The sequence below is a fragment of the Scyliorhinus torazame genome, chromosome 8 (genome assembly GCF_047496885.1).
Source record: "Scyliorhinus torazame isolate Kashiwa2021f chromosome 8, sScyTor2.1, whole genome shotgun sequence".
In the NCBI taxonomy this organism is placed as follows: Eukaryota; Metazoa; Chordata; class Chondrichthyes; order Carcharhiniformes; family Scyliorhinidae; genus Scyliorhinus; species Scyliorhinus torazame.
In genome coordinates, this window is record NC_092714.1 from 109096617 (window position 1) to 109120747 (window position 24131).

General features: G+C 44.8%; 1 protein-coding gene across 2 annotated transcripts in view; it reads right to left on the bottom strand.

Annotated features, from left to right (window-relative positions):
- Positions 1 to 24131, bottom strand: part of LOC140428032 (superoxide dismutase [Cu-Zn]-like) — a 168459-nt gene that overhangs the window by 110594 nt on the left and 33734 nt on the right. For both annotated transcript variants that reach the window (XM_072514005.1, XM_072514004.1), the window contains exons 3-4: positions 21938 to 22007; positions 20987 to 21104 (exon numbers count right to left, since the gene is read on the bottom strand). In XM_072514005.1, coding sequence (XP_072370106.1) covers positions 20987 to 21104; positions 21938 to 22007 — 188 coding nt within the window. The remainder of the gene's footprint in view (positions 1 to 20986; positions 21105 to 21937; positions 22008 to 24131) is intronic.

Here is a 24131-nt window from a genome sequence, read left to right on the forward strand (position 1 = left end):
AAATGAATCTGGAAATTATCAAGTAGGAGAGGAAGTGTGGGTGAAGCTACCAACTAAGACTGCAGGGAAAATAATCAGTGAAGCTGTGAAATGTAAAGACAAGATTGTTCAGAATCTGGGTAAACATACAGTTGAATTAGAGAAGCATGGGGCGAAATTCTCCCCCAACGGCGCGATGTCCGCCGACTGGTGCCAGAAACGGCGCCAATCAGACGGGCATCGCGCCGGCCCAAAGGTCATCTTTGGCGGCCTAGCCCCAACATTGAAGGGCTAGGCCGATGCCGGAGGGATTTCCGCCCCGCCAGCTGGCGGAAATGGAGTTTGTTGCCCCGCCAGCTGGCGCGGAAATGCGGCGCATGCGCGGGAGCGTCAGCGGCCGCTGACAGTTTCCCGGCGCATGCGCGGGAGCGTCAGCGGCTGCTGAAAGTTTCCCGCGCATGCGCAGTGGGGAGAGTCTCTTTCGCCTCCGCCATGGTGGAGGCCGTGGCGGAGGCGGAAGGGAAAGAGTGCCCCCACGGCACAGGCCCGCCCGCGGATCGGTGGGCCCCGATCACGGGCCAGGCCACCGTGGGGGCACCCCCCAGGGTCAGATCACCCCGCGCCCCCCCCCCCGGACCCCGGAGCCCGCCCACGCCGCCTGGTCCCACCGGTAAATACCAGGTTTGATTTACGCCGGCAGGACAGGCAATTTCTGGGCGGGACTTCGGCCCAGATGGGGCCGGAGAATTCGGCCCGGAGAATTGAGCGGGGGGTCCCGCCAACCGGCGCGGCCCGATTCCCGCCCCCGCCCAATCTCCGGTACCGGAGACTTCGGCGGGGGCGGGATTCACGGCGGCCAACGACCGGCGGGGGGTCAGAGAATGACGCCCATGGTGTCTGGAGCAAAATAAATTGTATCACAATTAAAACACATGACCCAATTGGTGCGAAGACAGTGAATTAAAACCCGTTAGCAGCATTGATTGAACAGATGGTGAAGTTACAATGTCATGTTTGGAACTTACCTTCATAGAAATCCGGTCGTAATCAAAATCAAGTAATTAAATTAAATGCAATAGCAATATCAGGAATGTATCAGGGTAAGGTTTCAATGATTGCATCACTGAGTGAGCAAAAGGGGAGGAGTTTGAGATTCTTCGAATCTCACTCAGGGGTGCAATGACAGAAGGAGGAGGCTTAACAGGCTTTAATTGTATGATGTATATCAATAAGGAAAATAAACCAGTAAAAAAAAACTTTTAAAAGGAAAGAAATGGTGGCAAAAGAAATCCAGAAGTCCTGGAGAGGGCACTTCTGGAATCCAAACGAAGATAGAAAGTACAAATTAAAGAATAGGGCCCTCTCCACACTTGACCTGTTCATTTGATTTTTCAGATGGAAAAAGTAAATAACAGACAAGCCAGTTCATAAGAAGGAAGAGAACTACACTCCAGAGAAGAATGTTTTAGACAGGATTGGGGGGACAACTAATGATACAATTGGCTACATATTTGAGGGAATTAAATGACAAGAGCCTGGAGGAAAACTTTACGGGTTAGAAACAAATCAAAATATCAAATTATTACTGAACAGTGAAACCTCCGGTCAGACATCTCTAATTGGACATCAGCTGATGGATGATCTGAGGTCTCCACGTGGTATGTACTACACGATGGAGTTATTAAGGGTCTCGGCAGACAGCAGCGACTGACGAGGAACCCCAATATGATAAAAGACAAAAGTTTAAGAATTTTTGTAGCTTGATGCCATGGTGGGAAAATTATTAACAATGCAGCAAACAATATTGCATTGAAGAGCTGTAAACATTATTAAAGAAGAAATGTCATGTAAATTGGTAGGAACTGTTATGTATGATAATGGGGATATGTGTGCCGTTAAAGGATCTAACCTGTGTGAATGTTTTAATAGAGAGGGGGAATAATGGTAGTTTAGTGTGTTTTCTTGATTTAACTGCATAGCACATTACAAATAATATTGATGTTGTTAACGCGCCATATTTAGTATGTAATGACTATTGGTCCCAAAGCCTAGAAGGGGTGTGTCGATATTGTACTTTATTTTGAGTATTAAAATTGTGATAACAGTTGCAAATATGTAAAGTTGTAACACACGGTCTATTTGTGTGGTTAGATGAGTAACGTGTTAAGATAAGACTTAATTTTTTTTTAAACTGTGTATTTAACAATAGGGAGATTTATTTGGAAAAAATGACAGTTTGATGTGGTTTTGCGAATACTGTCGGCATATTGTATTGCAAATGCTGTAAGGGAAATTATAACAGACAAAAGGGATTTGAAGGAAGTTCGTCAGAAAGATATTCTCTCATGTACACCAGGGATTGGCATACTTACATGGTTCAGGACAATGTTAGACATTAATGTGGGAGAAGTCAGGGATAGAAGCAGGATCAATTGAACCTTTAAATTAATGAATCAAGGGGTGGTACATGATATCATAATCTGCCATTCCGATGAGAAACGGAAAGCAATTTGGATGACAGAAAAATGAGACACTTAACAGCCAGTGATGGACAAAATACCTTTTTGGTTACTGATGGACTGAGTTGTGTGCTATTTCTAAGGGACACGAGGAAGCTTCTAGGGTGCTGCTACCCCAAGGAAGTAAAATGCTTTGGAGGTAGTGGAACACAGATATAGCTATTGTGTTATTTTTCAGTTAAAAGTGCAGGGTAGTGTCTGATTGGCTGAAGCTGCCCCCACCATAAACTTAAATTAAACTAATTAATTAATTAGTGATGACTGGTCAGGTGATGTGCTTGAGCTGCTTGATGTGGGAGCTGGCAGATCCCATTGCGAGCTGCAGAGACCACATCTGCAGTAAGTGTTGGCTGCTCGAAGAGCTCCGGCTCAGAGTTGATGAGCTGGAGTCTGAGCTTCAAACACTGAGGCACATCCGGGAGGGGGAGACTTACCTGGACACTGTGTTTCAGGAGGCAGTCACACCTGTCAGAGTAAGTAGTTTAAATCCTGCCAGTGGCCAGGGACAGCAGGGTGTGACTGCAAGTCAGGCAGGTAAAGGGAACCAGCAGTCAGGAACTCAGGAGCCTCAGCCCTTGACTCTGTCCAACAAGTATGAGGCACTTGCTCCCTTTGTGGATGGCGAACAGGGTTGCAGGAAGGATGAGTCAGCTGACCAAGGCACCATGGTTCAGCAGGCCATTCAAGGGGAGGGAGCAAATAGGCAAGTTGTAGTTGTAGGGGATTCTATTATCAGAGGGATAGATAGTATCCTTTGTGAGCAGGATAAAGAGTCCCGCATGGTATGTTGCCTGCCCGGTGCTAGGGTGCGGGACATCTCTGACCGGCTTGAAAGGATACTGGAGAGGGAGGGGGAGGATCCAATTGTTGTGGTCCATGTCGGTACCAACAACATAGGCAAGTCGAGGAAAGAGGACCTGTTTAGAGATTATAAAGAGCTAGGATTCAAATTAAAAAACAGGTCCTCAAGGGTCATAATCTCCGGATTACTGCCCGAGCCACGTGCAAATTGGCATAGGGAGGCAAGAATAAGGGAAGTTAACACGTGGCTGAAAGAGTGGTGTGGGAATGAGGGGTTCCTTTTCATGGGACACTGGCATCAGTTTTGGGACAGGGGGGACCTATACCGTTGGGATGGTCTCCACCTGAACCGAGCTGGGACCAGTGTTCTGGCGAAAAGAGTAAATAGGGTGGTCAATAGGACTTTAAACTAAAGATTGGGGGGGGAAGGGAAAGTCAGGGAACCAAGAGGTGAAGTAATCAGCGGGGAGCGTAGCTGCTTAGGAATACAAAAAAACACGAACAGACAAAACTCAAGAGTGGTTACGATTGTCCCCATCCCACAAAATATGACACAGTGTATGGAAAGGCTCAGTAAACCAAGGTCCACCACACTAAGAAAACAAAAAGGGACGGTCAATAGAGAATTAAAGGTGCTATATTTAAATGTGCGCAGTGTACGGAACAAGGTAGATGAGCTTGTGGCCCAGATTGTGACTGGCAGGTATGATGTGGTAGGCATAACAGAGACATGGTTGCAGGGGGTTCAGGACTGGCATTTAAACATCCAGGGATTCACAACCTATCGAAAAGACAGAGAGGTGGGCAGAGGGGGCGGGGTTGCCTTGTTAAGTAGGAATGAAAATAGCACTAAACGACATAGGGTCAGATGATGTGGAGTCTGTGTGGGTAGAGTTGAGGAACCACAAAGGCAAAAAAACCACAATGGGAGTTATGTACAGGCCTCCTAACAGTGGTCAGGACCAGGGGCACAAAATGCACCACAAAATAGAAAGTGCATGTCAGAAAGGCAAGGTCACAGTGATCATGGGGGACTTTAATATGCAGGTGGACTGGGTAAATAATACTGCCAGTGGACCCAAGGAAAGGGAATTCATTGAATGTTTACAGGAGGGCTTTTTGGAACAGCTTGTGATGGAGCCCACAAGGGAACAGGCCATTCTGGACTTAGTGTTATGTAATGAGGCAGACTTGATTAAAGATCTTAAAGAAAGGGAGCACTTCGGAGGCAGTGATCATAATATGGTCGAATTCAATCTCCAATTTGAAGGAAAGAAGGTAGAATCAGATGTAAAGGTGTTACAGTTAAATAAAGGTAACTACAGGGGCATGAGGGAGGAACTGACGAAAATCAACTGAGAGCAGAGCCTAGTGGGAAAGACAGTAGAACAGCAATGGCAGGAGTTTCTGGGAGTAATTGAGGTCACAGTACAGAGGTTAATCCCAAAGAAAAGAAAGGTTATCAGAGGGGGGATTAGGCAGCCATGGCTGACAAAGGAAGTTAGGGAATGCATCAAAGCAAAAGAGAAAGCCTATAATGTGGCAAAGAGTAGTGGGAAGTCAGAAGATTGGGAAGGCTACAAAAACAAACAGAGGATAACAAAGAGAGAGATAAGGAAAGAGAGGATCAAATTTGAAGGTAGGCTAGCCAGTAACATTAGGAATGATAGTAAAAGTTTCTTTAAATACATTAAAAAAAAACGGGAGGCAAAAGTTGACATTGGGCCGCTCCAAAATGACGCTGGTAATTTTGTGATGGGAGACAAGGAAATAGCTGAGGAACTGAATAAGTACTTTGCGTCAGTCTTCACAGTAGAAGACATGAGTAATATCCCAACAATTCCGGAGAGTCAGGGGGCAGAGTTGAATATGGTAGCCATCACAAAGGAGAAAGTGCTAGAGAAACTAAGAGGTCTAAAAAGTGATAAATCTCCGGGCCCAGATGGGCTACATCCGAGAGTTCTAAAGGAGACAGCTGAAGAAATAGTGGAGGCGTTAGTTATGATCTTTCAAAAGTCACTGGAGTCAGGGAAAGTCCCAGAGGATTGGGAAATCGCTGTTGTAACCCCCCGTTCAAGAAGGGAACAAGGAAAAAGTTGGAAAATTATAGGCCAATTAGCCTAACCTCGGTTGTTGGCAAGATTCTAGAATCCATTGTTAAGGATGAGATTTCTAAATTCTTGGAAATGCAGGGTCGGATTAGGACAAGTCAGCATGGATTTATTAAGGGGAGGTCGTGCCTGACAAACCTGTTAGAGTTCTTTGAAGAGATAACAAATAGGTTAGACCAAGGAGAGCCAATGGATGTTATCTATCTTGACTTCCAAAAGGCCTTTGATAAGGTGCCTCGCGGGAGACTGCTGAGTAAAATAAGGGCCCATGGTATTCGAGGCAAGGTACTAACATGGATGACGATTGGCTGTCAGGCAGAAGGCAGAGAGTTGGGATAAAAGGTTCTTTTTCGGAATGGCAACCGGTGACGAGTGGTGTCCCGCAGGGTTCAGTATTGGGGCCACAGCTGTTCTCTTTATATATTAACGATCGAGATGACGGGACTGAGGGCATTCTGGCTAAGTTTGCCAATGATACAAAGATAGGTGGAGGGGCAGGTAGTATGGAGGAGGTGGGGAGGCTGCAGAAAGATTTAGACAGTTTAGGAGAGTGGTCCAAGAAATGGCTGATGAAATTCAACGTGGGCAAGTGCGAGGTCTTGCACTTTGGAAAAAAGAATAGAGGCGTGGACTATTTTCTAAACGGTGACAAAATTCATAATGCTGAAGTGCAAAGGGACTTGGGAGTCCTAGTCCAGGATTCTCTAAAGGTAAACTTGCAGGTTGAGTCCGTAATTAGGAAAGCAAATGCAATGTTGTCATTCATCTCAAGAGGCTTGGAATACAAAAGCAGGGATGTACTTCTGAAGCTTTATAAAGCATTAGTTAAGCCCCATTTAGAATACTGTGAGCAATTTTGGGCCCTACACCTCAGGAAGGACATATTGGCACTGGAGCGGGTCCAGTGGAGAATCACACGGATGATCCCAGGAATGGTAGGCCTAACATATGATGAACGTCTGAGGATCCTGGGATTATATTAATTGGAGTTTAGGAGGTTGAGGGGAGATCTAATAGAAACTTACAAGATAATGAATGGCTTAGATAGGGTGGATGTAGGGAAGTTGTTTCCATTAGCAGGGGAGACTAGGACCCGGGGGCACAGCCTTAGAATAAAAGGGAGTCACTTTAGAACAGAGATGAGGAGAAATGTCTTCAGCCAGAGAGTGGTGGGTCTGTGGAATTCATTGCCACGGAGGGCGGTGGAGGCCGGGACGTTGAGTGTCTTTAAGACAGAAGTTGATGAATTCTTGATTTCTCGAGGAATTAAGGACTATGGAGAGAGAGCGGGTAAATGGAGTTGAAATCAGCCATGATTGAATGGTGGAGTGGACTCGATGGGCCGAATGGCCTTACTTCCGCTCCTATGTCTTATGGTCTTATGGTCTTACCTTCCTGAGCAACTGCGGCTATGGTTCACGGTAATTGGACTTGAGGAAAGAACGAAAAAAGACACTGGTCTGTGATATGGATACATTTACGAATTGATTTCGGTGCACAATTTAAAATCACAAAACATGTACATACAAATGAGAAAGATCGGGGATAAATGTTAGTCAATCCAATTAGATGTGGGGATAATTGACCAAATGATATAGTTATGTTTCAAATGTCAAGATGGAGTGTAATTGATAATATGGAAAAATGTTTCATTTGAAACATGGAAGTCTGGCAATATCTGGTCCAAGAGAAACATGAGAGAATGTAGGGAAAGATCCCACAAAGGGTTAACAGCAGCTGCCAGGGAAGGATTGTAAAATGCAGATATCCTTGGTCAAGCAGGCTGAGCAAACAAGACAAACAGGATTTTGAATGAAGCCAAAAACAATGGCTCACACCTTCATTGAAAGTAACTAACTTAGTAAGGATCTGGAAAAGAATGGATGAGTTCAGTTGAATTTTGTGATAATTCGAAGTGTGAAAATTTGCTAATACCAGGTAAATTAAAGAAAACTGGAGGCTCTCAGTCTACGAGAAACATAATTCAAAGCCAAAATCAAAGGCAAAATTGAGCTGAGGACACAATTGGAAAATAAAACTATAGAAACGACAGGAATTAAAAGTAACACCTCTTGATGTCAAAGCATTTTGAACATCACAAAGGACACAATGTAATCAGATCTATGAGATGAGGTTATATCAAAATGAATGTTTAGATCAAAGATACTTTTTACAATCAAAGAGAATCAAGAGTTACTTAGCAATAAGGTCATAAAAACTAGATAACTGAGAAATATATAAAAACCCGAAGAAAGGGGACAGCGGGCAGAGCCAGCTCTCATAGCTCGGTACATGGGAAAGATAGGACACAGCAACCGAGCTCATCAGCGAATACATCTAAAGAAGACCAGATTTTAAAAAGAAGATTGATTGTCAAGTTGGGCCTGAAGGTCCCTTCAACCAACCAGAAGGATCCAGAAGCAAGATCTTTTTACCTTCCTGTAAAGACAGTAATTGCAGCTTTTAAAAGAAAATATATAATAAAATAACTTTAAAACTTTAACCTGAAACAGTGGTTATTAGCCTACTTTACTTACTTAGCAACGCAGGACCCAAGATATCAATGCTACTGAGGGGTAAGTAGGTAAAATTCTTCGGTGAAGGTATGGGTTATACCGGGGGATAACTCGAAAATATAGTTTGACCTGAATAGCACCCACTGAAGCTTGCATCGGAGTCGGGGAGTGAGAATTCCTGTTCACCATTTAGAATATCGACTCTTTTTTTGATATAGGGGGAATTCTAAGAATAGTGGTGAGCTTTTAACTTCATATTGCTCTGGAAAGTCTTGAGAATGTGAAAGGTGCTATATATCTGAAAGTTTGTCTTTATATACTAATGAGAAACTGGACTCAGAAGGATATGGTTAGATTTATAACATAATTGCCTGTACTACCAAACACTGACGTAACCAAACAATCATTTTAAATTTTTGCTCCCAGTCTTGTAAAAGAATGTTCACTATTGTGTGGAAGTGAGCTTAAAAATAAATATTACAAAGGTTCAATGAAGAAAGTTCACAATGGAAGGTTTCATAATTATACAAAGCTGCTATTAAGCACTGGAACTATGCCAAAGGAGTTCAGATGGCCAAGGTCCCTTGTTGAATATGTGAAATTGTATGATGAGATTAAATGTTCTATGATTGTTTTTGAGTAACCAAATTTATAATGTGTGGTGATAGACCATAGTATAATATATTGGTTTTTGAAATTATGTAAGATACAAACAGTGAAACATCATATGGTCAGATTGAGGTTGCCTGGAAGAGTGAAACATTGGTTTCTGTCAAAAAGTAGCAATTTTAAATGTGTATCCCTGTGGCCTCTGTATCTTGGTTGATCACCTTAACAAATTAGGTGAGAAAATGTAAATGTAACTGCTAGAAGGATTTCTTTCCCCAGACCAAAATCAACTGAAAGAGAGACTATTGAAGGAATAGCTTATAGAAATAAAGCTATAATGTCAGGGGAGACTGGGAGAAATGTGAATAGCTTCTAAAGCAAGACTTCCAAACTGAAAACGCACTAAGTGATACTTCATAGGTTCAGAAGCCAGTATCTTTTTAACTGAGTTGTGATTTCACACCAGGAAATGGGAAATTGCAATATTGAAGATATGCACTGTATAAAGTTAAAAGTGTAATACCAGTACAATATCATTTTAAGGAGTGAAGTTTTGGATGAGATCTATTTCTCACTATTTTTCTGTCCAAAATTTCTGCTCCAGGTATGAGAGGCTATTTTCTATATCACCTTTTCACTAGTATGCATGTGCAAAAGATATGAATGGCATGAAGATTCCCATTGTGTACACCATTAGTCATCAACCCTCCTCTCCGAGTTTAAGATCAATGGGAAAAAGCAGGTCATTTGATTTCCTTTTTAGGAGCTCTTGAGCTGCATTTCAAACTGTCAGAATGAGGGACTCCCTAGCTAGTTGCACATTTTTCATTGTCACCCACAGTAGGGAATGCTTTTGCAATATGATTTCCCCAGCGGGGCTTCCACTATTTCCAAACTTTTGGAGGGTGTGCACAGAGGGGAGAAAATGAGAGTCAGGTAGCAAAAAATGAATGAATACATGATCCATGAACACTTACCATGCAAATCCTATAAAGGATTGAGTGAGGACTTCTCTCCCCAGCAACTTTGCTTCACTAAAGATGCCCTGGATGAGGTTTGCCACTTGCCACTTTGTGCGAGATATTCATCAATCCCAATAAATTATTTTGAACAAATCTGGATCTCACAGTTAACATATCTTTCAAGTTTATGCTTCATGCTGCCAGTGGTTACTTCTGCTGAAATAAGCATGAGCCATTAAACTCATATTTTGTTTTTATTAATTTTTACTGGTTTCATTGGCCAAGCCAACATTTGTTGCCCATCCCCGATTGCCCTTGAGAAGGTGGTGGTGATCTGCCTTCTTGAACTGCTGCAGCCCAAGTAGCTGGCGAGTGTATTCACAGATATCTTCACCACCTCACTTCTCCACTCTGAGGTCCCTACCTCCTTCCAAGAAGACCAGCATAATACCAGTACCAAAGAAGAACAGCCTGCCTCAACAACTACCGACCGGTGGCCCTCACGTCTGTTACCATGAAATGCTTCGAGCGGCTAGTCATGAGACACATCACTGCCAGCCTCCCAGATGGTCTCGACCCACTGCAGTTTGCCTATCACCACAACCGGTCCACAGCAGATGCCATCTCCCTGGCTCTACAATCAACACTCGAACACCTCGACAACAAGGACGCCTATGTAAGACTGCTGTTCATAAACTACAGCTCTGCCTTCAACACCATTATCCCAACAAGACTAATAACCAAACACCGCAATCTTGGACTTGACCCTTCCCTGTGCAGCTGGATCCTCGACTTCCTCACTAATAGACCGCAATCTGTCAGTATAGGCAACAGCACCTCCTCCACAATAGTCCTCAACATCGGAGCCCGCAAGGATGTGTGCTCAGTCCTCTATTGTACTCCCTATACACACATGACTGTGTGGCAAGATTTAACTCCAACTCAATCTATAAGTTTGCAGATGATACAACTGTGGTGGGCCGTATCTTACACAACGACGAATCAGACTACAGGAGGGTGATAAATCACTTGGTTGCATGGTGTACCGAAAACAACCTCTCTCTAAATGTTGGAAAGACCAAGGAACTGATCATCGACTTCAGGAAGTGTAGCACGACACACACTCCCGCCTGCATCAATGACTCCGAAGTGGAGATGGTCGATAGCTTTTAAGTTCCTCGGTGTCACCATTACCAACAGTCTGTCCTGGTCCACTCACGTTGATGCAACAGTCAAGAAAGTCCAACAATATCTCTACTTCCTACGGAAGCTAAAGAAATTTGCCATGTCTGCATCAACTCTCACAAACTTCTACAGATGAACGATAGAGAACATCCTATCCGGCTGCATCACAGCCTGGTATGACAACTGCTCGGTCCAAAATCGCAAGAAACTGCAGAGTGTGGTGAACTCAGCCCAACGCATCACAGAAGCTTGCCACCCACACATTGATTCTGTATAACCTCCCGCTGCTTCAGGAAGGCAGACAGCATTATCAGAGAATCCTCCCACCCAGGCATTGCCTTCTTCCAGACCCTTCCATCAGGCAGAAGGTACAGAAGTCTGAAGACTCGCACATCCAGACACAGGAACAGCTTCTTCCCCACAGCTACTAAACTCCTCAACGACTCCCTCTCGGACTGATCTGTTCCCTGTAAGAACACTATTCACGACACCCTACGCTGCTCTTGCACATGTATTTGCTTTGTTTGGCTCCTTGTTACCACTGTAACCAATCACTGTTTGTCGATGTACCATTTGTGAATGTTCTCTGTTGATTATTCTTTTGTCTACTATGTACGTGCTGTGTACATTCCCTCGGCTGCAGAAAAATACTTTTCACTGTACTTCGGTACGTGTGACAATAAATCAAATCAAATCAAATAGGTACACCTACTGTGCTATTACAGAGAGTTTCAGGATTTTGACTCAGTGACAGTAAAGGAATGGCGATATATTTCCAAGGCAGGGTGGTGAGTGACTCAGAGGGGAAGTTCCAGGTGGTGGGGTTCCCATGTACTGCTGCCCTTTTCCATCTGGATGGTGGTCATGGGTTTGGAATGTGCTGTCTAAGGAACCTTGGTGAGTTCCTGCAATGCATCTTGTAGATGGTATACACTGCTGCGACTATGTGTTGGTTGTGGAGGGAGAGAATGTTTGTGGAAGAGGTTGCAATCAAGAGGGCTGCTTTGTTCTGGATGGTGTCAAGCTACTTGAGTGTTGTTGGAGCTGCACTCATCTATGCAAGTGGGGAGTATTCCATTACACTCCTGGCTTGTACCTTATGGGTGGTAGAGAGGCTTTGGGGAGTCAGGAGGTGAGTTACTCGTTGCAGGATTCCTAGCCTCTGTCCTGCTCTTGTAGCCACAGTCTTTATATGGCTAGTCCAGTTCAGTTTCTGGATGTTGATAGTGGGGATTTGATGATGGTAATACCACTAAATGCCAAGGGACGATGCTTTGACTCTCTTATTGGAGATAGTCATTGGCTGGCATTTGTGTGGCGCAAATGTTACATGCCACCTGTCATCCATTTTTGGATGATTCCGAGGCAGTGATATGAAAGAGCTAGGCAGTTCTGTCCAGTTTCTGGATTTCACAATGTTGACAGGCAATGGATGGTATTCATATGGCATGGCAGATTTCTACTGTGGAGCTGCATGAGTCTGGTTAGGTTAGGCCCGAAAATAATTTGTTTTACAATACAAATTGAAAATAAACTATCTTTACTTTTACGGAGACAAAATGCACAAAAAAAGTTTTTTATATGGAAAATGTTTTTGCACATCCAAAGCAAGGAACATTTACCAATGGATCATAGGGAAATACAGCTCTCTGAGACATGAACTATTAGCTTTATTGGTTAGATTTTTCTTCTCAAGTTTCCTCTAAAATGTCACTCTGACAAACCCCTATCACTCCCCAAGCTAACCCCTCTCCAACATTTCCTGTTGTCAGGCTCTCTTCATTATCACCTTTTCCAATGTCATCTTCATTCTGGTGAATCTATGGAAAATAAAAACACGCAAGCAATTTGAAGCAGTCAATATCCACATGCAGCAAGACCTGGGCAACATTCAGGTTTGGGCTAAAGTAATAACATTTGTACCATGCAAGTGCCTGAAGTTTGCCTTCAGCAAAAGAGAATGTAAACCATTCCCCTTGACACAGGGATGAGACATTTCCACCTTTTAGTGGAATTACAACTTTTTAATTACGGAATCTTATCCGTTGAAGTATTTTTCCAATTTACACCTACCTCCCCTCTCCATTATGTGCTTAATCCAAGATTACATTGTCAAGATAAAATCTCTGGCCAAGTGTGACAAATGGAGGATTTTAGGAATATTGGCTTCTAAATAAAGGGACAGTTTAAGGTTTAAAAGCCTGGGGGGTTTTCCGTTTTTTATTTAATAAACAATTTTAATGAGGTGTTTTTGGCATTACAAACAACAGTATAAAAAACAATGTACAAAGAACAAGAAAAATAGTGCAGTCATCGACTCCCATCCCGCCAAGACCCGCCTACTTACCCCCTATTCTACGCTACCCTAAACCCACCCCCACCCCCTCCTCCTGCTGACGCTTAATTCTCCGCGAAGAAATCGATGAATGGTTTCCACCTCCGGGCGAACGCTAACAGTGACCCTCTCAGGGCGAACTTAATCTTCTCTAGGCCGAGAAAGCTCGCCATGTCAGTTAGCCAGGTCTCCGAATTCGGAGGCTTTGAGTTCCTCTAAGCTAGCAGTATCCGTCTCCGGGCTACCTGGGAAGCAAAGGCCAGAACACCTGCGTCTTTCTCCTCCTTAAAGCCAGACTCACTTTTCAAAGAGAACTAAGGGACTGCGGTGTGCTCTGCTTCACGGAGACATGGCTCACTCCTGCTTCACCTGTGCCCTACAACCAGAGGGCTTCTCAATCCACCGAATGGACCGTACAGCGGCCACAGGCAAGGCAAGGGGAGAAGGGTTCTGCCTCCTAATCAACACCTCCTGGTGCCTAGATGTAGCAACACTGGCGAGTTTTTGCTCCTCGGACCTAGAATACCTGACGCTAAAATGCCACCCCTACTACCTTCCGCTGGAGTTCAGCTCCATTATCCTGACGGCAGTTTACATCCCACCCCATGCGAACATGAAAATCACACTGGAAGAAATATTCACCACCACAACCAGCCTTGAAACGAAACATCCCGAGGCCTTGTTCATTGTAGCTGGGGACTTCAATCAGGCCAAGCTCAAGAGCGTACTACCAAAGTACCACCAACACGTCACCTTTTCCACCAGAGGCCCAAACATCCTGGATGATGCACGATCAATTGCACAAAGACGAGAGTTGAATGCAACTAAGGCTTTATTACACTAAGATGTGTGGCCTCCTACAGCAGCTGGCGAAATGGCTGCTGTATGGGGAGCACACATATTTATACTCTGCCTACTGGGCGGAGACAGCAGGCAGGGAACTACCCCCATACCTGTAGTACAGGGCCTTACCACAAATCACCTAATATATACATCAGTGGTGACTACCACACTGGACCACTGCTACACAAATATCAAACACGCCTACCGCTCTATCGCCCGCCCACACTTTGGCAAATCTGACCACAAGGCTGTGCTCCTGCTCCCGGCTCATAGCAAAAACTGAAGCGGGAGAATCCGTCAAAGAAAGCCGTGAATTGTTGGTCTGAGGAATCGGATGATCTCCTACGGGACTGCTTAGAGTCAGTGGACTGGTCAGTATTTAGAAACTCTGCGACCAGCCTGACGAGTACGCCACTACAGTAACTGACTTCATTAGTAAGTGTGTAGAAGACTGTGTGCCAAAGAAGCAAATCCGCGTGTTTCCCAACCAGAAACCCTGGATGAACAGGGATATCCACTGCTTGCTGAAGTCTAGGTCTGAGGCGTTCAAGTCAGGCAACTCTGACCTCTACAAGAAAGCCAGATATGATCTAAAGAAATCCATCAAAGATGCCAAAAGACAGTGCCGGACCAAGCTCGAGTCCCAGGCTAGCCACACAGATCCTCGCCATCTATGGCAAGGTCTGCAAGACATAAAGGGCTACAAGATGAAGGTATGTAAAATCGTCGGCTCCAACGCACCCCTCCGGACGAGCACTCAGGTCTTGCGCGGATCAGCTGGCGGGGGTATTCGCAGACATCTTTAACCTCTCTTTACAACAATCTGAGTTCCCTATCTGCTTCAAGAAGATGACCATCATCCCTGTACCAAAAAAAAGTCAAGCAGCGTGCCTTAATGACTATCGTCCAGTGGCTCTGACATCCATCATCATCAAGTGCTTCGAAAGGTTAGTCATAGCACAAATCAACTCCAGCCTCCCAGATTGGATTGATCCACTACAGTTCGCCTACCGCTGCAACAGGTCCACAGCGGACGCCATCTCCATGGCCCTGCACTCTACCCTGGAACACCTAGATAGCAAAGACACCTCTGTCAGACTCCTATTTATCGACTACAGCTCAGCCTTCAACGCCATCATTCCTACGAAACTCAGCTCCAAACTCCGTGGCCTTGGCCTCGGCTGCTCCCTCTGCGACTGGATCCTGAACTTTCTAACCCACAGGCCACAATCAGTAAAGATAGGCAACAACACCTCCTCCACGATCATCCTCAACACCGGTGCCCCACAAGGCTGTGTCCTCAGCCCCCTACTATACTCCTTATCCACCTATAACTGTGTGGCCAAATCCCCTCCAACTCGATTTTCAAATTTGTTGATGACCCCACCGTAGTGGGTCGGATTTCAAACAATGATGAGCCCAATCCATCACGCAAACCAACCTCCCATCCATCAACTCTGTCCATAATTCCCGCTGCCTCGGAAAGGCAGCAAGCATAATTAAGGATCCCATGCAACCCGGACATACTCTCTTCCATCATCTTCCGTCCAGAAAAGATACCAAAGTTTGAGGTCACGTACCAACCGACTCAAGAACAGCTTCTTCCCTACTGCCATCAGACTTTTGAATTGACCTACCCCGTATTAAATTGATCTTTTCTCTATACCTTGCTATAACTGTAACATTATATTCTGCAGTCTCTCCTTCCTTCCCTATGTATGGTATGCATTGTTTGTACAGCATGCAAGAAACAATACTTTTCACTGTATACTAATATATGTGACAGTAATAAATCAAATCAAATCAAATCAAATCCTGGATTCCCGGGTCTTCCGACACCCCAAAAATCGCCACCTCTGGGCTCATTGATTTCAAAACGCCGCCCATAAGCCATCCTCCATCTCCCCACCAAGCTCCTCTTCCCACTTACGCTTCAGCTCCTCGGTCTGCGTCTCCTCCGCCCCCATAAGTTCTTTGTAGATGTCTGAGACGCACCCCTCTCCCACCCATCCCCTAGACACTACCCTATCCTGAATCCCCCTTAGTGGCAGGAGTGGGAATGATGATACCTGCCTGCCCAGAAAGTCCCGCACCTGTAAATATATAAATTTGTTCCCCCATGCCAGCTCTAACATCTCCTCCAGCGCCCTCAAGCTAGGGAAGCTCCCCTCTAAGAACAGGTCCCCCATCCTCTCAATTCCCGCCCTTCGCCATACTCGAAACCCCCCATCCAAGCTCCCCGGGGCAAATCGGTGGTTGTCACATATTGGGGACCAGACTGATGCTCCCACAGCTCCAACGTACCTCCTCCACTGACCCCAGATCCTCAAGGCCGCCACTACCACGGGGCTGGTGGAGTACCTCGCCAGCGGGAACACTGGTGCCCCTACATGAAGCTGCCTCCATCCGCTCCCAAACCGACCCCACCCCCACCACCCACTTTCTTGCACTTCCTTATCATGGCTATGTTAGCCACCCAGTAGTAATTACTGAAATTCGGTCTGGCAAGCCCCCCCCCCCCCCCCCAGATTCAGCTCGAGCATCACCTTCTTCACTCGCGGGGACTTACCCGCCCACACAAAGCCCAGGATGATATTGTGAACCCTCTTAAAAAAGGACCGCGGGAAGAAAATTGGGAGACTTTGAAATACAAATAAAAATCTTGGTAGGACCGTCATTTTGACCATCTGCACTCTCCCAGCCAACGACAGCGGTAGCGCATCCCATTTCCGAAACCCGGCCCTCGTCTGTTCAACCAACTGGGACAAGTTCAACTTGTGTAACCGGCCCCAGTCGCGCGCCACTTGTATCCCTAAGTACCTGAAACTGTCCCCATCTAACCTAAACAGCAAATCCCTCAGCCGACCCTCCTGACACCTCGCCTGGACTACAAACATCTCGCTCTTTGTCATATTCAGTTTATACCCCGAAAACCGGCCAAAGTCTCCCAAAATCGCCATAATTTCACCTATCCCTGCCCCTGGATCGGATACGTATAAGAGCAGGTCGTCTGCGTACAGCGAGACCATATGTTCCACCACCCCCTTCCAGCCCCTTGAAGCTCTCAGAGCAATTGCCAGCGGTTCTATAGCTAACGCAAACAGCAGTGGGGAGAGGGGGCATCCCTATCTTGTCCCCGATACAGTCTAAAATAGTCCGAGGTCGTTATATTCGTCCTTATACTAGTCTCCGGGGCCTGGTACAACGGCCTAACCCAGTCGATAAAGCCCCTACCGAACCCAAATCGTCCCAGCACCTCCCATAAATAGATCCACTCCACCCGGTCGAACGCCTTCTCCGCATCCATTGCCACAACTACCTCAACCTCCCTACTCTCCGGGAGCATCATAATCACATTGAGCAACCTTCTTATATTGGCCACCAACTGCCTGCCCTTGACAAACCCGGTTTGTTCCTCCGTAATCACATCCGGCACACAATCTTCAATCCTGGAGGCCCAAACTTTGGCCAGCAACTTGGCGTCCACATTAAGCAGTGAGATCGGCCTATATGACCCGCATAGCTCCGGGTTCTTGTCCCGCTTCAATATCAATTCAATAGTGACCCGTGACATCGTCGGGGGCAGCACCCCTCTATCCCTTGCCTCATTGAAAACCTTGACCAGCAACGGCACTAAAATCCCGGAGAATTTCTTTCAGAATTCCACCGGATAACCGTCCGGCCCCGGGGCCTTACCCGACCGCATTGCCTTCAACTATTTCTTCGGCCCTAATCGGGGCCCCCAGCCCGTTTACCAACTCCCTACCCACCCTTGGAAAGGCCAGTCAGTCCAAAAAGCGTCTCATCCCCTCAGGCCCCGTGGGGGGTTCCGAGCAATAGAGCTTACTTTAAATGTCCCTGAATGTTCTGTTTAGCCCTGCCGAGTCCCCTACCCAATTCCCATCCCCATCCCCTCTCTATTTCCCTGGCCGCCTCCCTCTTCCTAAGCTGCTGTGCCAGCATTCCTCAGGCCTTTTCCCCATGTTCGTAGAACGCACCCCTCGCTTTCCTAAGCTGCTCCACTGCCTTACCTGTGGACAGCACCCCGAATTCTGCCTGCAGCCTCCGACGTTCCCTTAAGAGCTCCACCCCCGGGGTCACCGCATACCTCCTATCTATCTGTAGGATCGCCTTAACCAGTCGGTGTGTTTCTGCCCGATCTGTCCTGTCCCTATGAGCCCGGATCGAAATCAGCTCCCCTCTCACCACTGCCTTCAGCGCCTCCCAGACCACCGCTGCTGAGACTTCCCCCGTCTCATTAACCTGCAGGTAGTTCTGCATGCACTTCCTCAGCCTCTCGCACACCGCCTTGTCTGCCACTGTTTTTTTTTCTTTCTTTATTCATGGGATGTGGGCATCGCTGACTGGGCCAGCAGTTATTGCCCATCCCGGAGGGCATTTAAGAGGCAACCACATTGCTGCGGGCCTGGAGTTACATGTAAGGCAGACCAGATAAGGACGACAGATTTCCTTCCCTAAAGGACATGAGTGAACCAGATGGGTTTTTGCAACAATCGTTTAATGGTCATCGTTAGACTTTTTAAATTCCAGATTTTTATTGAATTCAAATTCTACCATCTGCCTTGGTGGAATCCAAACCCGGGTCCCCAGAGCATTACCCTGGGCCTCTGGATTATTAGTTCAATACCAATACCACTACGCCACTGCCTCCCCGATAGTATGTTTGACTGCAGTGGTCATGTTTTTAAAAGTGATTTTGTTTTGTTTCTAGGAAACAACAGATGACATTGACTGGGGAAATCCCTGGGAGTTAATATGCTTTTGCAGCCAGCAGAGATATTTTGTTTGTGCGGCTTGGGGAGATGAGCTCATTGCTGGGTGGTGCCCAGAATACAGAGAGACAGTTTGTTTTGGAGAAGCTTTGGGAGAGAGAAGAGGTGAATTCTGATCTGCCTGAAAGTTAGTCCACAATTCTTTCACAGTAGGATAGTTAGAAAAGAGTAATCATCCTTAAACAGAACAATCTTGTCTGGGGCAAGAAGAAGCTGAAACCGACCAGGTGAACCAGCTTTTTGAAGACTGGAGACTGAAGGGGACCTATCAAGAGCCAAACCTGTTTATAAAGTAAATATTACTCTATACCATGCTAATTGAAGACAGATTGAAAACTGAATGTTTATTTTCTTGTGTTTAATGGGAAATTGAGCAGTAGTCTTAAGGGGTAATTGTAAGCTTTTCTTTTCAGGTGCGAAGTTAAAAAGTTTAAGAATTTATTCATAATAAAGTTTTGTTTTAGAAATAACACAGCCATATTTTTTCATGCAATCACTCCTGGAGCGAAGTATTCTTTCTGCACAGTCTTACAAATAAACTAAAATATAGGCGTTTTGGTCCAGTATCCGAGCCACTGTTGGGGTCTGGTCGGGGATCTTAATACAACAAATTAAAATTTCTTACCTATCTGACAAGGGATGTGATAAATACTTGTTTTTCCCACCAGTAGAAACTGAGCTCAATGTTAATACCTTCAAGGGGTGAGTCTACTCATTTTCTGTGTCTCCAAATCTCAAACTCTGTTTCTTTATGACACTCCTTGAAACCTATCTCTAATCAAACATTTAGTCACTCGTACTAATTCTTCATGCTTTGCACTGGTGTCAATTTTTAACCACTTAGCATTAAAGGCATAGATGAAAGTAGTTCTTGAATGAGTATGATAGATTTGAATATATACTTGATAACTTTATATATCCTTCATACCTAGGATGTGCTATAAGGTAAAACCAAGCCTAGGATCTGCTAAAAGACAAGTAAATCAGATAAAACTAACACGGATTTATGAATACGTTTTCACAGTCATGTTCTGGTGTTATAGTTATTTCATCTTGTATTGCCTGTATGAACTGCATTGAATGCTGAAATGCTGGGGTCACTTTGGTTGATTTGGTACAAATGCATTGGTCCACAGTCTTAATGGTAATAGACGGAAAATAAGGGGAAATTAATGTTTCTACCCACTTTAAGTCAATTAATTCCATCAATTTAAAGTGCCTAGAAGCATTTTCATTTCACTAAGGTCGGAAAAGGTGGTATAAAAAGTGGCCTCTCATGTTGCAGTGATTTTTCACAGAATATGGGTGTCACTGGCCAAGCCAGCATTTACCCACCCTATTTTCCATTGTGAAGGTGATGGTCAGCTGCCTCTTGAATAATTACAGTTCTATGTGGTGTAGGTGCACCCACAGTGCTGTCAGGGAGGGAGTTCCAGGATTTTGACTCAGCCACAGTGAAGGTAGGCGATTTAATTCCAAGTCAGGATGATGTGCACATGGTAATATTTCCATACATCTGCTGCCTTTGCCTTCAAGAAGGTAGAACTCGCGGTTTTGAAAGGTACTGTCGAAAGAGGTTTGGTGAGTTGCTGTAGTGCATCTTGTAGAGGTTAACTCAGTCCTTAACGGATTAACATTTTTCGTTAACCGACTGCAATATTTACCACAATGTTAAGCCTCAAGTTGCCCTTCCTGTTAAACTATCAGCATTCCAAAACATTGTCCCATTTAGGATGATAGGACTTAGGAGCAGGAGTAAGCCATTTGGCCCTTTGAGCCTGTTCCCCCATTCAATATGATCATGGCAAATCTGGTTGGTGTCTCAGCTCCATTTTCCTTTTGCCCCCCCCCCCCCAGCCCCCGTCCCAATAATGCTCAGCTCCCTTGAGTACCACAATGTAACTCCACCTTAAATAAATTTAAAGGCCCAGCCTCCATAATTTTCAGTGGAGAAGAATTCCACAGACTAACGACGCTCAGGGGAAATGTTCTCCTCATCGCGGTCTTAAACGGTAGACCTTTTATTTTTAAGTTATGTCCCCTAGTTTTAGTTTCCCCACAGGAGAGAATATCCTCCAAGTATCCATCCTTTCAAGCCCCCTTAATAGTTTATATGTTTCAATACGATTACCTCTCATTCTTCAAAACTGCAATTGGTATAGACCCCAACAAATTTCTGAGTACTTACTCATAAAAGGGTACCATCTGTATAGCATTACCACACTGCAACACTCCCCGCCCCTTCCATCCTATAGACAGTTTCACATGCTTTGTCTGAAATCTAACATTTTAGCATTGCAACTACTAAGCCTAGAAAGCTACTTAGTACCCACCACCAGAGAGCGTCCAATAATAGAATGAATTCCTGTCAGATGGAAATGCTGGACCGTCAAATCAAGCTTGGCCAAGCCATCTTCATTAACTTCCAGGGTGCCCAGGTCACCTGCATGTCTACAGTGGATGGAAAGTGCTTTGTTTTAAAGAATCATAGAATTTTACATCACAGAGGAAGTCCATTCAGCCCATTACATCAATGTTGCTTCTCTGAAGAAGATATTGATGTAGTATAATCCACACTTCACCCAAACTCTCTCTTTCGTTTTGTGTATATTATACCCATTTCCTTATTAAGTTGTGTCTCCATCACTGTTCTAGGATATTCCATGCCCTAATAGCTCTCTGGCAAAGACACAAAACTCCTAACATCTCTTGTTTCATTTAGCACTGATTTTAAAATTATAATAAGGTATGGATAACCACTGAGATAACCACTACTATAAGCATAAGAGACTGCCATTGATCCAAGTCCCTGAAATAAATTTTATCTCAGGCACTCTGATCTTTGTAGCCTGCCATTTTACAGCCCACCTATGGAAGAGGGATTATGCATAATGGCTCCGATCCAATTCTGTTGGGTGCCCTCAAAAAGGTGTCTTGACAGAGGAAGACCTAAAAGCACTCAGATATGCTTCATTAAAAAGACTACTGTTGGCTTGCTCCTGTTTTCAGATGCCCCCCCCCCCCTTCTTGGAAGAAGCCTTCAATAAAATTATATGGCCATGTAAAATATTCCTTAATAAGGAAATCATCATCCGCTTTTCCCCTGTTTGTGTAGAATTGAATATTTATTTGGTGCATTGAAGAAGAAAAAATAATTAATTCCAAAACTTTACAAATTAATTTCATGAAATTGCATATCTCAGAAATAAAATGCCATCCATAACCAGTGTACTTTTACAAAAATTGTGTTTTATTTTTGACATAAGTGATGAAACAGAACTCACTTCTTGTTCTCTTCTTCTGCTCCATGTGTTTCGTCGTCTGGATTGTAATAAGGTCCAGCACTGATCCAACCTGAAACAAATAATTTACACTTGATCCTTTTACAAAATATTGTTTACAATAGAGAAAGGCAGCATCAAAGAGAATTTAGCATGGCTAGATGAGCTGTACAATTGCAACTGTATTTTTTGAACATGATACAAGCTTAAGTAATCACATCTGCTATTAATAGATTGCATTTGATCAGCCTTGAAATGAAGAACCTCAAATCTAAACTGAAACAAACACATACCCTCCTATTTCCCCTTCCTACTGTTTCCCTATATGTTGGCACAATGTTCCAGGGCCTACTGGTCAGGAGATGTGAGAAACCAGAGGGTTTGGGCTCAAAGGCTGAGGTGGAGATTTCTTCTTAATGGTCACATTTTCCCTTCAGAACCAAAGCTTAAAGGGACCCCCACAATGATCAATGATGTGAATAAGTATTTGTTCATGGAGCTAATAATAGATGCAGGAAACTTACAAATACACATAATTTTTACCAGCGTCCTTCATTTTACAGTGTAGAGGAAGGAGGCAATGGGATGGTTCTATGGCTAGCAATGTCAATTGAGCACATGGAGACAGCAAAAATCGATATATATGGCAGGGTTTGTCCTCATTAATCGTTGCATCTGCATATTTATGTATGGGTTGCCCAAAAGTAATGTCCCTTTGCGTCTTATCTATGACTGATTCTGCTCAGCATGCATTGGGAAAATGGCAGTTCTGAGCATGTTTTCCAGATATACGGTGAAGGATTCCTTCACATTTGCTAAGACCATACAGGACAGGGATTTCCATAGCATTGCTGTGTACATGTGCTCATTTGACATTGATAGCATATTCACCAACGTTCCACTTAAAGAAGTCAGAGAACCCCTACATTGTAGAAGGAGGCCATTCGGCCCACCTAAACTGCACCGGCTCTCTGAACGAGCACTCTACAGATGTCCACTCATCCTACCCTGTTCCCATAACCTAACTTGCACATCTTTGGATGGTGGGAGGAAACCCACGCAGTGCCAGGGAGAATGTACAAACTTCACACAGATAGTCACCCAGAAATTGAACACAGGTCCCTGACGCTGTGAGGCAGCAGTGCTGACCAGTGTGGCACCTTGCCCCCATAGATATTTGCGCGAAAGCACTATAGCAAGGTGATATGGACCTATCTGTATTGCATGAATCAGTATTTATTGAGCTGATAGACTCGGCAATTCACGCAGTTCAGTTCAGCTTTAATAATAATAATCTTTATTGTCACAAGTAGGCTTAAATTAACACTGCGATGAAGTTACTGTGAAAAGCCCCTAGTCACCACATTCCAGCGCCTGTTCGGGTACAGGGAAAGAGAATTCAGAATGTCTAATTCACCTAACAAGCACGTCTTTCGAGACTTGTGGGAAGAAACCGGAGGAAACCCACGCAGACACGGGAAGAACATGCAGACTCCGCACAGACAGTGACCCAAGCCGAGAATCGAACCTGGGACCCTGGCGCTGTGAAGCAACAGTGCTAACCATTGTGCTACCGTGCTGCCCTTATATGAATTCTGTGAAAAAACTAAACAAATAAGAATCAAACAAAAATGAAGCAAGAGCTTCCTCAGACTTCAGTTTAGAAACTGGCGACACTTAAATCCTGTAGTGACCATAAGCATCAAACCTCCTTACTATCAAAACAGGCAATGCCAAGAAAAGGAGAGCCAAATATAAGACTTCAGGCATATGAATAGAAGGGAAAGAGGAGACCGTTCTTGAAATTGTATAAACAGACTTCCGGGTGCGGCGATGACCAGCTGAGTCGCACGTTTCGGCAGCTCCCGGTGAAACGGACTTTTGGGCTCTTGATAGGAGCCCCAACGGCAATTTTGACGGCTAAAAACACTGTGCGGTAAACCAGAAGGGAATCCCCCCTGGATACGGATGAAAAAAGGAGGAGAAAGTGGCCGGATTGCAGTGGATCCTTTAGAACAGCGGCAAGGAAGGCAAGCAAAAACCAAGATGGCGTCGGAAGGTGGCAGTTTAACATGGGGCCCTGAACAACAAGAGTTCTTGAAATGCTGTGTGGAAGAGCTCAAAAAGGAAATGAAGAAAGAGCTGTTGGCCCCGATACTACAGGCGATCGAAGGGCTAAAGGAGGAACAAAAGACCC